The sequence below is a fragment of the Mesoplodon bidens genome (assembly GCF_964165515.1).
Source record: "Mesoplodon bidens genome assembly, chromosome: 9".
Classification (NCBI taxonomy): Eukaryota; Metazoa; Chordata; class Mammalia; order Artiodactyla; family Ziphiidae; genus Mesoplodon; species Mesoplodon bidens.
The window spans coordinates 77,367,181-77,383,835 of record NC_138166.1 but is presented as its reverse complement, the minus strand read 5'-3'; the positions used below and the strand labels follow the sequence as shown (position 1 = coordinate 77,383,835).

Here is a 16,655-nt window from a genome sequence, read left to right as displayed (position 1 = left end):
TGCTACCCTTTCTTGAGGCTGATCCAGGAAAATTATCTTACTATACAAAGTAAAAGAATACCCAGAAAGAGGCATGGATATCTTCAAAGCTGAGGAAATGTGGGGAAAGGTAGCCAAATCAGTATTTACACTGACAAATTCTGGTGACACCATCTAGTTATCTTGTGCTACGGGCCCAGCAGCTCCCTTTGCTGCCAGATTCTATTGCCTTCAGGCTCTCTTTGCACTTTCTTGGTATTTGGAAGCTGCAAAGTCATCCTCCTTTTTCTTGTAAAACTGACTCAAGGACATCAAGGGAGAGAAGAGCCATATTCCTTGTTTTGCAACTGGAGAAAACTGAAAATTGGAATTGAAGTTGAAATGCACAGATAATCCAAGTTGTGCCTATACACAGTCAGTAGCAGCACCAAGGAGACAGAAGAACATAGGAATTTCAGACAATAGTGTTGTGTTATCAGGGCCGATGCTTTGCAGGATTCCAGGAGCACAGCTCATGTTGCACAAAGGCCGTGGTTATACAGTCAAGCACCTGGTTCAGCGATGGGCTAAAATAATTTATGGGATGAGAGGAAGACTAAACGTTTTACATCTTTCCTTAATACCAACAACAGCTATTCTGATCAATGGTTTTCTGACAATATCATTTATGGATGTTCCAGAACTTTAGATTGGTCCTTCTTAATAGAACCAACCCCAGTGAGGTTTGTAAACTTGGTTTCCAGCTGCTTTGATATTCCAGAGCATTCAACTTCCCTTTTGTTTTTCTTGTTTGTTTCCCAAAGCTCTAGATTTCCATACTTCTCCTGGGGGCAGGGACCAGCAAATGGCATTCCTGAAGACCTGTGCTAATGACCTCTGCACATTTTTAAGAACTTTCTTTTCATCAAAGTGGATCTCTTGGGGCTTTCTTCCCTGGGAGCTTTGTTAGCTAAGCAGCTTATAACTTTACCGCCAACATGGTAAATGGTGGTGAAGAGTAATCATGGCTACATGTCCCCCAGCCTCTTTCACTGACCAGCATAAACCAGCACTTTAAAGAGCAAGGGGGGACCTAACTGATGAGCAAGCGCTACGAGGATGTCAAGATGGCTGAAAGTGAAAGGACAAATGAAAATTATAGTGGCACCGGGATCTGACTTTTTCTCCCAAAGGAAACCATCATGGAGATCAGCCGTGGATTCAAATTGCTTTTCCTCCCCTCCCTTTTGATAAAAAGGAAAACGGATACACTGTGTTGTCGTAAAGAGAAAAATCTGATTGGCTCATGGACAATGAGTGCTATACATCCTGGTAGCTCTAATAATGATAGATTAGTGCAGGATAAGGGGCCAAAAGAGGGAGTGGGCAACACGGAGGTGAAGAGGGCGAGCACAGAAGTGAGAGTTGGAACACAGGGGTTCAAATCCTGCCCTTCCATCACCCCAGGTTTAAGATACAAGGTGAGTCACTGCATCTCTCCAAGCCTCAGTTTCCTCTTCTGGAATTGGGGAAGGAATGAATATTTCTTAATCTTAGGGCACTCAGGGGCCTTCAGTGAGGATTAAATGAGGCCATGAATACAGAATACAACATGTCACATGGTTAGTTACTCAAGAAATGTCAGCTGTTACTGTTATTGCCCTTTTTGACCCTCATCACCTACTCAACTTTTTTTTCAAATAACTTGTTTACAAACTTGTCTCTTATTTTTCACTTCAAATGATAGAAATAAAAAGTACTTGACTAGTAATGGCGTGTGAGATAAATATCTATACTTCTTTTGCATTTAGAACCAATCTGTGAATCACATTTAAGCTGGCTTCTCGAAACAATTTCCAGCACATTCTGCTTGCAGTCAGATGAAGTGGCAATTTTCTTAAAATATTGAGCAGTTTGGTGCTGGGCAGAACATGTATTTGGGCTCATAAACATAAACATGTTTTACATAGCATTTAAAGATGAACTATGCAGCTCCAAAATGCTACAAAAATATAAACAAAATAATTTCAGGAATACAGAAATGTAGCTAAATGAAGATGGAGAGGAAGCAGAAAAGGAGCCAAGTTTTCTATGATGCAAGAAAGTTGATCATGGGTAAAACTTGGTTCTTGTGAATTTTTTTAGAGGAAGATAGCAGCACATTTCAGGAAGTATTTAAATTAGAAGACAAGCAACTTTGGTAATTACTTCTGACTCTGACCTTTTTCTAGTAGCCCCAGCCCAGGGTCGGCACCGAGCCTTTCTTCAGTGATGACAACCGCATAGTGATGCTGAGTGAGAATGCGCTGGTGGAGCTGAAGCTCCCTTTTGCTGGAGGAAGGAGGCCTGTAGAGAACGGCCTTTCTGCCATGGCTGCCGAAGTGGATCTCAATTGACTCTTCGATCTACAGAAAGAGAGAAGGCATAAAAATTCAGGGAGAAAAGGGAGCACGTTTCCCTTGAAGGAGATCATTAATGCAAATCGGGGGCCATTCAGAAAGTTGTCTTTTAAGTTTTTCTCTGTAAATGAATGACAGATCCTCTGAAAGGCTGACCAGGACAAAGACAACCTCATCTGCGAGAACTGAAGGTGAACTGTATTTTTCTCATTATTCCAGAAGGATGAAAATTTCAGGCCATTAAAATATAGAGTTCCTGGAGGAATACCGTGGCATGGAAATACCGAGCTCAACTCTGGCTGAACAATAGAAATTAATAGCAACACTTTTCATCTGCATTGTGCTTTTCTGTAGTAGTTCCAACTGCCTTATCTTTTAACAGTTCTTTTAGGTAAACACATTAGAGGAAATAGACTCAGGGAGGATGGATTTTGCACCGGAAGGACAGGGGAGTACAGCTGAGAAGCAATCCCAGAGCTCTCTGGAGACGCACAACGCTACTGCTTCTCTCCATCAGGACGCAGCAAAATTTGAATGCATCTCAGTGAGGCAGAATGGAACTTCGTGTGAGAAGGGGCGGGTGTCACTTAAGTATCATACTTTTAGGTTCTTCCTTCAGTGGTTTATTGCTCCTCCAAAGAAATATTCTTCTTTCTCATGCTGATGTTTGAAATACCATTAACAAGAGGGAAGTTTTGGGACTTCCCTGGTGGCACAGTGATTAAGAATCTGCCTGCCAATGCAGGGGACACAGGTTCGAGCCCTGGTCCGGGAAGATCACACATGCCGCAGAGCAACTAAGCCCACAAGCCACAACTACTAAGCCCGCGCGCCTAGAGCCCGTGCTCCACAATAAGAGAAGCCAGCACAATGAGAAGCACGCGCACCACAACGAAGAGTGGCCCTCACTTGCCGCAACTAGAGAAGGCCCGCGTGTAGCGACAAAGACCCAACGCAGCCAAAAATAAATAAAAATTTATTTTAAAAAAAAGAGGGAAGTTTTGAATTGGCAAGTAGAAAGAATACTGACATTGAAATTCATTATACGGTTTAATGGCGGATACTATGTGTTTTCCAGAAAATCTGTGACTAAACCTTGATAAAGTAGACATTTTTTACTACTGGAAGGAGTGATGAAAGTGGATGGGGGTTAGAGAAAAAAAAATGGGAGACGCCAAAGAAGAGGAGACAAAGGGGTTGGAGAAGGCAGATGAGGGGGAAGAGGTGAAACATGAAATTGGGAAGCCACGTTACTTTTGGTGGCAGCTCTGAATCAAACTGTCCATTTCAATGATCTAAGACACATTTTGTACCCTGTCTTTTCACTCCTTAAATTTCTTCATTATTTCCCATTACTGACCGAAACAATTCCACATCTTTATCAAGGAATGTAGGCCATTTGAACTTAGATCCCATCTTCCTTCTCTGGTCATGCTGTACTCTTAGTCATTTCCATTCCTGATCCCATTCTGCTCCTTCATACAGACTCCACTGTGCCTTCAACCGATAATTCCTTCCTCTCTCTCCATTCTTCTGTTTAGCAAACTCCAAATCAAACAGTATCTCTTTGGAAAAATTTCACTGAAATACATCCTTCCATCAGCACTCATGAAATTGTGTCTCTCCCTGATGTGAGTTCCCTAACAGGCAGCCTGCATTGTCCCTGTGTCTCTAGTACACATCGTACATACTTAATAAATGAAGATATCTAGTAAATGAATGGACCGTAATGCTCTATCAAGATCTGATCTTTGAATATACATATGGAAAGAAGAAACAGCTTTAGCTTGTAAACCCTTTGAGGGCAGGAACCATAACCTATTTTCATTGCATACAAATGATGGCTATCTGAAAATTCATAGACAAAGCATGGTGTAGTGCAGAAGGACCCAAACTCTGCAGCCAGGCTGCCGGCTTCGAATCCCCTGGTTCTACCAGCACTAATCATGTGACCTTGGACAGTACCTTCTTCCTAAGGCTGCTGTGAGGATTAAGGACTTAATATTTGTAAAGTGCTTAGAACTGTGCCTGGCATAAAGGAAGTCCTATATATGTGTTTTTAAAATAATCATATGTCAAAAAGAGCAGAGAGTCAGGAACACTGTTTCTGTATCTGAGCTTTGCCTGACACATGCTAACATAGGTTCTTAATACGTGTGTGATGAATACAAAGGAAAGAAAGAGAACACCAGCTATCACACTTTCTGTGCATGGTACTTTGGGAAAACATGATCAGATATTTTCCATTGCGTTTTATTGATAACGAAACTATTTAAACTCAAAAATTTAACTGCAAACTGGGACATAACTGCAAACTGGGACATAACTCCCCAGCAAATGTTGTAATTGTTCGTAGTGATAAACAATTAAGAAGGAGTATTTGAAACCAACTACTGGTTGACCCTTTGGACTCAGGAATTAGAGGGAAACAGTAGCCCATAGGAGGCCAAAATAAACAAACATGCAGCTAGGTGAAAGGGGAAGACGGATGCTTCCAAACATATCAGTGTCACTCAAGCAAAATGCAGTGTCCAGAATTCCCTTCTCATATTATTTTCTTTCACAATCACAGGATGCCCTTCTCGATTACAGCTGGCTCGGGTACAGCAGTGATTTCACATGAGAAGAGTGTATTTTCAAACTTTAAGTTCTTAGTATTTTGAAAGATATAATCCCTCTTTCCCAACCCCACCCCCCAAACCATGATCAGTTTAAGTAAAAGCAGCATAGTTCTTACCGGCCTATCTTATAGAGAGCATATTTTTTAAAAAGTGTTAATTACTGGCCATATTTTATCATGACCCTTATAACACACTGAAATTTTAACTCATGTCTCAGACTACAGAGAATAAATAGGAAATGAGTTTGCCTGTCAAATTATGTTGTATTATCCTGACAAATTATGTTGTATTATACAAACTGCCCCTGTCGTAATATTTATAATACCCTGTATCAGCAGAATGGCCCAATACCAAGGGGCGAGAATGGTTTTAGCTGGTCCAACAACAGGGGCACGCACTGCATATGTGAAATACAGTTACGTCAACCGCACCAGCAAATGCGGGATTATCAAATGCCTGGAACAGCGCTTTTGGAAATGAGAGCTCCTGATGACTCCTACAAGTTTGAGGGTATCTTTTTAGTGGAAGAATACATTTACCCTGGCTATCACGACAACAACTGAACTTAAGACTTGCGGGTCTGCTGCGGAGAATTTAGAAAAGAATGAGTGTTACTGGATGTTGACACTCTGAACCCCGAGTCACTTCCCTCTCTCCCTTCTTCCTGAGAGATCTGCAGAATAGCCCCTCAGAAATCACTTCACTGGACTACATGAAAGTTGCTTTATAACCGAACACGTTATTTTTATTGGAAGGACTTCAAAATCTGAAGCCTCTATGCCACCTTAGGATAGAGTGTTGTAATAAACTAGTTGGAGGGTTAGATGCAGCCATGAAAGGAATCAAAAATCCAGATTTGGATTCTGGCTCTGCCAGTCGCATGCTTCATCCACTGGGGAGAGTGATGTAATCTCCCCACATCAGAGTTTTCTCATACATATAGTTGAAGTAGCGAATCCTACTTCATGAGATTGTACGGTGAAATTAAATCAGTTTTCTATATGAAAGTGTCCAACACAGCATCCCACCTATAAATGATGTCAAATATATACAAATAAAATTGAATAAAAATCTATATCATATTGTAACTGCTTTTATGTTAGGAATTCTGTAAGTTTTTCAATTAATATAGTTTGGTCTCTATCATAAAAAGCCTTTCTACAGTAAACTATATGCTGCTATATACCCTGATACATATTTTTCTCTGTCGGGCTTATCATCTTTTAAGGCAAAAATATGATTTCTTTATTATGTTTATTGCCTGTTTTCCCACACCATAAAAGAAGGTAAATGAAAGCATATATTTTTGTCTGTTTTCTTCACTTTTGTTTCCCCAGCCTAAGAATAGTCCTTGGCACATATGGGCACATAATAAATATTCTTTGAATGAATGAATACAAACATCTTTTTTTTGCAATATGTAAAAGTCTTTTTTATAAATACTACCATGGAAGATTGGGATAGAAAGTGGTGAAAATTTGTATTGAGAAATTTGTTTCAAATGTAAAATTGATAGCTAGTGGGAAGCAGCCACATAGCACAGGGAGATCAGCTCAGTGCTTTGTGACCACCTAGAGGGGTGGGATAGGGAGGGAGGGAGGGAGGGAGACACAAGAGGGAGGAGATATGGGGATATATGTATATGTATGGCTGATTCACTTTGTTATAAAGCAGAAACTAATACAACATTGTAGAGCAATTATACTCCTTATTAAAGATGTTAAAAAAATAAAAATAAAGCAATTTGTTTCAGTAGAATAGTGGCAAGAATGACAAAAATAGAGTCAAATACTTGAGCAAAGTAATGAATTTACAGTAAAAAAATTCAATAAAGAGCTATATTATAAAGGCAGTATATTTCTCAGTTACTATTAACAAGTCTTTACCAAGACTTACCACAAAAGCAAGAAATACAGCTCTTGAAAATATAGTAGAGATGAGAAATAAAACTTGTTTTTTTTTCCATACAACAGAAAGATTTTTTTTTCTGGATTTATTAAAGTAGCCACGAATTTATGACACTTTTTGATGCTCAAATACAAATCACATAGTAGACCTCGTATGTGTGTCATATACAACTAAAAGTCAAGTTTCCATGCTGTCTAGATTTTTGGCATTTTAGAAATATTATAGAGTCTATCATAGTGAATTACAGTTTAATTTTTCCACTACGAGAATAGAGAATTTTTTTCCATTGGCAAGATGTACACTTATTTTAGAGAATTCAAGGAATAAAATGGATGGAGTTTTCCAGGATGCATATCTGATACATATTCTACTTAAACACTATTTATAATTGTAGGACAGTTTAGGAACTGCAGGTTCCCTGGATATGCAAACAGAGCCTCGGAGAATGTTCCCTACTTAAATGAACATTTAATGACCCGCGGCCTGCATCTCACAGCTGACTCAGCTGAACCTTGAGCCCATCATGGAACGATCACACATTTCTCAGAACTACTCCATGACAACTGAGCACCCTCTGAATGTACCCCCAAACTGTACTTTGGGGCTATTCCAACACCCAACATCCAATGTAAGGCAAATTTACCCATCTGTGGCTCTATGTAAGTTCTAAACAAAAGCAATAAAGTTTCAATATTAAAGAGTGTCCATAATATAGCTTTGATGAAATGGCACCCATTTAAATAGCTATTGCCAAAACTCATCTTCACCTATTCCTCAATCTAATTTTCCCTTTGACACTCTTCACAATTTATAGTTACAGATTGCTTGTTTACTGTCTGCCCTTCCTACAAGTCTATACGTTTCATGAGGGCCTAGACTTCTCTGCTTTGGTCATTGTTGTACACACAGCCTACTGCCAGGTTCTAAATAAGAGTGAATGGGAGGATGAATGAGCAAATGAATAAATGCTAAATGCAAACTATGAGTTCATTACTTGCAAATATATGCATGCCCTTTCATTATTTTAATCACTGTCAGGTAAAAAAATCCACTAGAAAGTCTCAGTGGAGGCTTCGACATCCGCATCTCAAGTCATAAGATATCCATGACCTCTTCATCCCTAATGACTCTCTCCTCCACTTCACTTCAACCACCCACTCCAATGGCCAAATCTTGCTTGATCTTTGTGGTCCCCCAAACAGTCCCATCTCTGAAATTATAAAATGTGATACTCCATTCTCTGATCACATTCATTTATTTCCAGATCTTCTCATTTATTCCTAATATATCAGTTCTTCAACCACAGGTCTTTCCCCCTAATACCAACTTTCTACTAGCCTCCTTTCACCTTCCTTCTCCGCATCTCAGATTCCAGGATCCAATACTCCCTACCCGGTACATTAAATTCCCTTGCTCCACTGTACGTGCATCACAGTCATATGGCAAAACCTCAAGCATGGACGAGCTGGAGACACAGCATTAAATAAGACAGGCAAGTCTCTGCCCTCACAGAGGTGACAGCCCATCAAGGAAAGCAGACATAAACATCTAGTTATAATAAATGATGACATGCCAGGTAAACTGGGAGGAAGAGGATGCTGTGAAAACTCTGATCTGAGAGAGCCGAGGAAGATCTCCGCAACCCTCCTGACCTGCTCCTGGGCTGGGGTGTTGAGAGCTGCTGAAGAAAAGGGCTCAGTTGGACAGATCCTGGTTGGCAAAGCCAATTCCGTCCTCACACTCCCCAGACCATCCAACTATGCTTCCTGGGTCAATTCTCTCTCACATTCTCCAAAGTGACAAACTTTCCCACTCTCCAGCTACCTCCTTATTTCTAAAGATAACAGCCTTCTCCTGACAGAGGAAAGTAGCCATCTTACAAGGAAACACACTGAGTTACACTACGTCTGTTTTGGCAAACCTATAGCCTATCAGCACAACCAGCATTTCCTCTTTTCTTCTGATTTCCAGAGAAGAAACCTGTCCACTTCTTATCAATGGTCAATCACTCTGCTTATTCTCCAGACTCCAGACTCCCCCTCCCTCCATGCAACAAACCTCCTCCCAAGTTCCACCCTCAAATCCCTGAGAACTTTCTCCTACTTTTAGCTCCTTCTCCTGGATCCTTACTATCTCCTCCCCCTTCTCTCCCATGGGCTCCTTCTCAACATTTATTCATTTACCTATTTAATATTTTTGAACGCTTTCTATGTGTCAGGCATGGTTCTAGTCTCTGAGAAATACAATAGTGAAGAACCTGGATAAAGTTCTAGCTCTCACTGAGCTTACTTTTTAGTGGGAGGAGCAATAGACAATTAATGGAATCATGAAAGATAAGTTCCTGCAGAGATAAGATATCTGGTCAGGGCAAAGTGTCAAAGATGACCCAGAGGGCTTCCCTGGTGGCACAGTGGTTGAGAGTCCACCTGCCAATGCAGGGGACACAGGTTCATGCCCTGGTCCGGGAAGATCCCACATGCCGCAGAGCGGCTGGGCCTGTGAGCCATGGCCTCTGAGCCTGTGCATCCGGAGCCTGTGCTCTGCAACGGGAGAGGCCACAACAGTGAGAGGCCCGTGTACCGCAAAAAAAAAAAAAAAAAAAAGATGACCCAGATGGTCATGCTGCTGTTGCTTGCATGTGTTATGAATGTTGTGTATGAAAGGCAATGAGAGAAGAAAGATAATTCTTGGACAGAGAGAAAAGATAAGAAGAGGTATTAAAACAGAAGCCCTTGAAGGTCAGCAGCAGAGGTACTTTTTATTGTGAGTGGTAAATACGGTCAGGTAGGCAACAAGAAATAATTGGCAATGAAGATAAAAGTGGAGGTAATGCAACATGACTTATTATCTTGTTAAGTAGCTGGTAGGAAAACAAAACCTAGTTAGCAGTAGAGAATTTAAAAGCCAGGTCATGGAAGCAACCTAAATGTCCATCAACAGACAAATGGATAAAGAAGGTGTGATACATATATACAATGGAATATAACTCAGCCATAAAAAGGAACAAAATTGGGTCATTTGTAGAGACGTGGATGGACCTAGAGACCATCAAATAGAGTGAAGTAAGTCAGAAAGAGGAAAACAAATATCATATATTAACACATATATGTGGAATCTAGAAAAATGGTACAGATGAACCGGTTTGCAAGGCAGAAATAGAGACACAGTTGTAGAGAACATATGGACACAAAGGGGGGAAAGCGGGGGGATGGGGGAGTAGGGGGATGAACTGGGAGATTGGGATTGACATGTATAAACTAATATGTATAAAATAGATAACTAATAAGAACCTGCTGTATATAAAATAAATAAATACAATTAAATTTAAAAAAATAAATAAAATGAAGCTATAATTGCAAAAAAAAAAAGGTTGGTCACTTTATGCTGGTCTTTCTACCTAGGTACAACTTTGATGAACTTTGATGCCGTTTACAAAAAACCATAGCAGGGAAGAGGTGGATGAGGAAAACTAGACTTACTAAGATAAAGTGAGGATGTTTTCTTGTTTTCTTGGTTTTCTGGATGGATGGGTACCATGATAGAATTTCAGAAGACCAGAGTTCTACTACCTAAATCACAGGATTTCCTAAGAACTATATGTCATGGTTCCCACAATGCAGAAAATAAGCTTTGTTGTTTTTTTGGGTTTTTTTAATGGAAGCATTCAGTGACCTGGGTGACCATGCCACAAGAGGGAGACCTGAGATCTGTCTTAAGGAGGCATCTAATGGCACTGGGGGAACACTGGGCAGCAGAGCACTGCGAGGAGAGGTCAGTGAGTAAACAAAAAGGGGGCAGGGTCCAACCCTTAAAACAATGACCACCATTGAGGATACGACATAAACTAGTTAGAACCAACTAGGTCCAAGATGGCGGACAAGTCGACTTCCCTTGAGCCTCAATAGATGCTCATTGTAATACATCAGCTAAATGACACACCCCCAGGCACCATGACAGTTCCGAGGCCAACCATAAAAGGCCAAAAAGTGGGCTGTGGTCCAATTCTTGGCAGTTTCCACCCCTTCCCCAAAATACTGTAGTTGAAATAATCCTCCCACTCATTAGCCTATGAAATTACCCACCCCTATAAAAACCGACAACCCCATACCCTAGGGCCTCTTGCCTTCCAAAATGGCCCACACTCTGTCTATGGAGTGTGTATCTCCCTGAAGAGACCTTCATTCACTTTACTCTGGCTCGCTCTTGAATCTTTTCCTGTGCGAAGCCAAGAACCCACATTTGGCGGCTGTCCCAGGGACTTGCCTGAGTCCTGGGATGTGATGATCCTCTTGAGCCCCACCTTCCTTCCTGCAACAGAAGGAGAGGCAGCAACAGGACAGTCGCACCTCACAGTGTGAGGGAGAGGTCAGCTACAGAGGATGAAAATATCCCAGAAGTGGGGTGAAAAGTCCCAAAGAAAGGATGTGCTGTGAAGATCTTAAGTAAACAGAGAGAGAGTCTGTAAGCTTGACACATGAGAAGCAGAGAGGGGGGCACAAAAGAGGAAGACAGAAGAGAACAGCAGGACAGAGCCTGACCCGGCCATCCTAAGCTAGAAAAGATTTAATGAGAAAAAACATCAAATTGCCTTAGTCCACTGGGAACATCTGAAACACTGAGACTTAAGAGATATAGTATGATTTTTGCTCATCAGAAGAGACTTCCCACTCCATCTATAAAGTACGAAGCATATAACCTGATGGTAAACCATGAGAATGCCTCGGCCGTCTCTGTCTAATGCACTTCTCTGCCCTCCCAACTCAGAACCACACTGCGCCTCTCTAAGAGGGATGCGTAGTATAGAGCCTGTGTAGCCAGAGGAAGGAGAAGAGGAATGCCCGGAGAAGAGCAACTTTCAGGACAGGAAAAAGAAAAAGAAAACAAGGCCACTTCTCAGCTCTTCAAACCCCAGCCAATGCACAGACAGGCTGGGCGTAGCTTCAATTGTGTGCTGCTCATTCCTTCCCCAGGCTGACCCGCACACAGAGCAGGAATCTTGGAGACAGTGAGAAACTGAAAACAAACCAAGAACACAAGAACAGGGGTTTCTCCTGAAGTCCCTATCTGGAGTCTGCTGCTGTGATTGCTTGCCTCCAAAGGCCTGCAGTTGCTGACTGCCTATCTTACTTACCTCCCTGAAGTGCTCATCCATTTCAACCAACACGGAGGAGCTTAGATTGCCTCTCTGCTTCTCCCAAAGTTTTGTTCCTCTTTTCTAGTTGTTTTGAAAGTCATAGGAAGCATCTTTTTCAGCTTCCTCTGGAGGCTCTTCCTCCAACGAATTCAAGACTCCTTTCCTTGAGGTGCCACCCACGATGCACAGCTGTGGGCCATCGGTTTACTATTTGCTCTAACCTTACAGACATAACAAAACTCAGCTGAGATTACAAAAACACAGGACTAGCTGGGAGATGGTGGTCATGATAGCGTCCTTCAAGACATCTTGAAGAATTAGATAAAGCTTTAAATGAGATCAGAAGAGAATGTAAATTACTTTTTCTTTTGGCACAGATGATTTTACTTTCTATTTTGGATCAAATAAAAACCACTCTAAGTGTCCCTCTTTTGCCTCTTCTCCTTCCTTCTGCTTTCCTCTTTCTCTACAATTCTTTCCCATTCTCAGGCTTCTATTAATCCGACACTTAATCACATAGAGCTTCAGAGGAGGAAGACATTTGCTTTCTATCCTCAAACCCTGATAGCATTTGCTGGTCTTAGAGTAACAGCTCCCCAGCCCCCTGAATCTTATCACAGTGTCAGCAGTAGTTAAAGGACATCCGTAAAAATATAACAAAATATAAAATCAGCAATTCCCAATTATGAAATACCAAGCAGAGGACAAGGAGAGACCTTGTTCTTTTGAAAAATGTTAAAATAATAGCAAGTCTCTGTCCCCCATGCCAAAACAAGGAGTTAATTCTGCAATTCAGTCTTAAAATAGAAGTCCATACAAAGGCAACATAACAGAAAGGAAAGAACACTGGGGTCATTACAACAATATCAATACCTAAGCAGCATACAATCTACCAAACAGTTTAATGGATGCCAGAGACCCTGAATCTAAGTCAGAGGCTTTGCCAGCAACACCCCAAGGACTTCTGAATCATGAGTTTCCATTCTACTTCCCACCCCACTTCCCCATTCATTGTCTGCTGACACCACTTAAGCTCCACTAGGTGTACTTCCCTTTCCTCATCTGCAAATGAACATCAACCTCCCATCCTACTTTTCTCGATGTTGTAAGGATCAAAGGAGACTCAAACAGTGAAATAAAATCTTTAGAAAATGTACAACCCCTCATAAATGTAAGGCGTATTTAAATATCTCTTAAAAAGTGATCACATTGGGACTTCCCTGGTGGTCCAGCGGTTAAGACTCTTGTGCTTTCACTGCAGGGGGCATGGGTTTGATCCCTGGTTGGGGAGCTAAGATCCCATGGCCAAAAAAAAGCAATGGCATAAATATCACTTAAAAAATGATAGCATAGGGCTTCCCTGGTGGCACAGTGGTTGGGAGCCCGCCTGCCGAGGCAGGGGACACGGGTTTGTGCCCCGGTCCAGGAGGATCCCACATGCCGCGGAGCGGCTGGGCCCGTGAGCCATGGCCGCTGAGCCTGCACATCCGGAGCCTGTGCTCTGCAACGGGAGAGGCCACAACAGTGAGAGGCCTGCGTACCGCAAAAAAAAAAAAAAAAAGATAGCATAAAAGTGATCTTGACAAATTAAAATATTTTAAATTGTTAAAAGATAAACTGAGGCACATTTAAAATTTTAAGAGTTCATTTGAGCAAAAAACCATTCCAGTTGGACAGCACCAAACCTGAAGTGATTAGGAACATTCAGGCAACAGGAGCGGGGGAAAGACGTATATAGAGAAAGTATGGAAGCAGAGAAAGGAAATTATTGATGAGCTGTAACCTAAAGCCTAGTTGGCTGTTTGTGACTGGTCATCCTTGGCGTTTTGATTTCGGAACCCTGAGCCATTCACAGAATTAGATTTTGGTTTGCCTACAGAGGCCCACACAGCCTCACAGCCACCTCGGTCTGATGGGCTCCTTGTTTAATTAATTTAACAAAATTAAGACCCTAAAAACTTCAGTCAAATGATTTCATAAGGGTTCTGCCACAAGTAGAATATTAAAGGGCTGTGTTTATATATTAGGGGCATTAAAGCATTTAAAAATAATCAGTGGATCACCATTTCTACTATTCTTCTCTGCTAAAAATCCAGTGTCAGAGCAAACATATCATTATGAAAATAAAATATGGCCACTGATACCATAGACACAATGGACACAGTTTTTAGATTTGGGTGCCAGATAAATATTAGGCAGTATGTTCATTGCACAACTAAATATGATTTAATTTTACACCTTGTTATAATGTCCTATAAATAAATTCACAACCAGGATACAAAAAGCCCTTAGCAAGATTACATCCTCTCTTTGGGGCTTAGAAATATGGTCACCATTGTTTGCTCTTAGGACCTTCTATAGGACTTACCTATTAACTTCCTGAACTCACTTTCATTCTCCACTTTAATCCTATTCCCTTCTCTGCACTGTCCCTACTGCAAGGCTTGCTGCACATCCTCCCACCACCCATCCTGCCCAGTTTATGACCTCGACTCTCCTCCTAGCCATGCAGTCCTCTCTGCACTTCACCACTGCACACACTAAGACCCCAGGGGTCTGCATCAGGCCATCAGGAAAAAACTTGTGGTGGCCAGCCAAGAATCTCTTTCAGCACCATGGCAAATATGCCCTCCCCTGGATAGAGAGTCCAGCCTAAATGAAACACCTGCTGGATGCAAGGATAGAATTCAGGCACTGAGATGGCGATTAAGATTCTCCATCCACTGTCAATCCAGTCACCACATTCATACTCCCAGGAGAGGTTCCTAAGGCCACTTCAAGTGTCTAATATTGTCAATCCATGCAGATAGCATCCCCGGCTCCTTTCTTCTCCCCTCAGCACTCATATCCAAGTAGCAACCAGTTTATCTGGATTCTCCCCAGAAATCCAGGGTCCCCATGAATTGCACAGATGATTAAGGATGGAAAGCCAACACACTCCATGCAGGTGGTCCTGCATCTCCAGGGCAGCAAAGGTCAGCTCCAGTTGGTGAATGAAAGGCTACAGGATAGAGGCACACATCTCACAAACCCAGAGGAACTCTGCCTCACCCTACCCACGTGGGGCTCAAAGTGTTAAAAATAATGGCGGAACAGGTGTTAAATATCTAGACACCAAAGTCTGCAGAGAGGAAATATCCTGCCTTATATCAAATGTGTAGACCAAGTCTCCTTAAGTGCACATTTATACCTTGGCACACTGAGCACCCTTGTTCACTCAGAGTGAATAGAGTGGCTGTTCACACTCTATGGCCTCCTCATCTTGTCCCTTCAGCTCACTGGCCAGTACCAATACACAAGCTTGAAGACTACCCTGGGTAACTCTCTTCCCAGCCTGACTGAGCCCTGAGAGCCCTCTTCTCTGTACTTCCCTGTTAGAAGCCTCCATCCAGTCCACACTCATCCTCCTCGCATTGCCAGATGCTGTACCATCACGCCACCACCTCATAACACAACGTATTCCTGCCAAAATCTTAGAGCTCTCCAAATTACACACTCATTCTAGAATGTTTAAGTATTTCGTGGCCAACTTTTTGCTTTAAAAATCAAAAATTGGCAGGAAATGACAATATCCAGTGATACCACAACATAAGCACCATCTCTAGAGGAAGGAATAAGACATCATCTAATACTGTTATCAAATTTTCAACTCCCTAAACTCTATAATCCTTTCCATAAGGCATGGATTATCTTGCAGAATATCATTTGTCTTTTTTTTCTGTGACTGGCTAGAAAAGTAAGTTCTCTTCCTAGAAGTCCAGTTTATTCTAAAAGGGTCCACCAGATGGTCTCATAGGTCAGGCCTAAAGAAGAAAGCATCTCTTCAACCACAACAGATTGCTTTGGTTTTCTCAGGAAAGCAGGAGGTAAGGACATCTTATAAATGGAGAAGGACCTGGATGAACCCAGTGGAGATCAGTGTTTAAGAACCCAATTGAAAGCCCAAAAGAAGAATTTAAGGACTGCTGGCCACCACAGGAAGTCCGGTACTGGACACACAGCCTGAATTATATGAGTTCCCATTCATCCATCCATTCATTCAACATTTTATGTGCCAGGCATTGTGTAAACTTGATCCCTGCCCTGATCTAACTGCCAGTAATTTATTAGAAGGTTTTGTGTAAATGCTAGACTTCCCAGGGAGTGGTTGCATTATTGCAAGTACTTGGTTACTTTGTTCAGGGTTTTGCTAAGAATTGTGCTTAATTAAGATCATGTGCACATCTTTGGATGATGAGACATCCTCCCATTTATATCACAGAAAAGGGCTCCTTTTAAAGTGTTGTTATTTTATATTAAAAGCAGGAGACAATTCTAGCTTCTTGAGGTTTCTATTTCTGACAGAAGATATTTTCACAAATACATTTTCTCTGCTCTACAGCAAACAAGTGTATTTAAAGCAGACATAGTATTACTTTAACCATCCTTTCTTTAAAAGAAAAGTAATCAGCTTACCTCTTTTTGCCTCTATACTCCCCCATGAAAAAGAAAATTAACTGCTCCAAATCTATCTGCTCTAAAAATAGCTTATGTATAGCACTAAAATACATGGATAAATGGGTTTAGCTTATGTGTAGGAAGCTTCAGATGTGTTATTAATTTTCACTATTTACTTGGAAAAAATAATTAATATTA

The 16,655-nt window shown here is 41.4% G+C and overlaps 1 protein-coding gene across 3 annotated transcripts in view; it reads right to left on the bottom strand.

Moving 5' to 3' along the window:
- CPED1 (cadherin like and PC-esterase domain containing 1) overlaps positions 1–16,655 on the bottom strand; it is a 320,724-nt gene that overhangs the window by 287,243 nt on the left and 16,826 nt on the right. For all 3 annotated transcript variants that reach the window (XM_081244675.1, XM_081244676.1, XM_081244677.1), the window contains exon 2: positions 2,180–2,363. In XM_081244675.1, the coding sequence (XP_081100801.1) occupies positions 2,180–2,363 (184 nt within the window). The remainder of the gene's footprint in view (positions 1–2,179; positions 2,364–16,655) is intronic.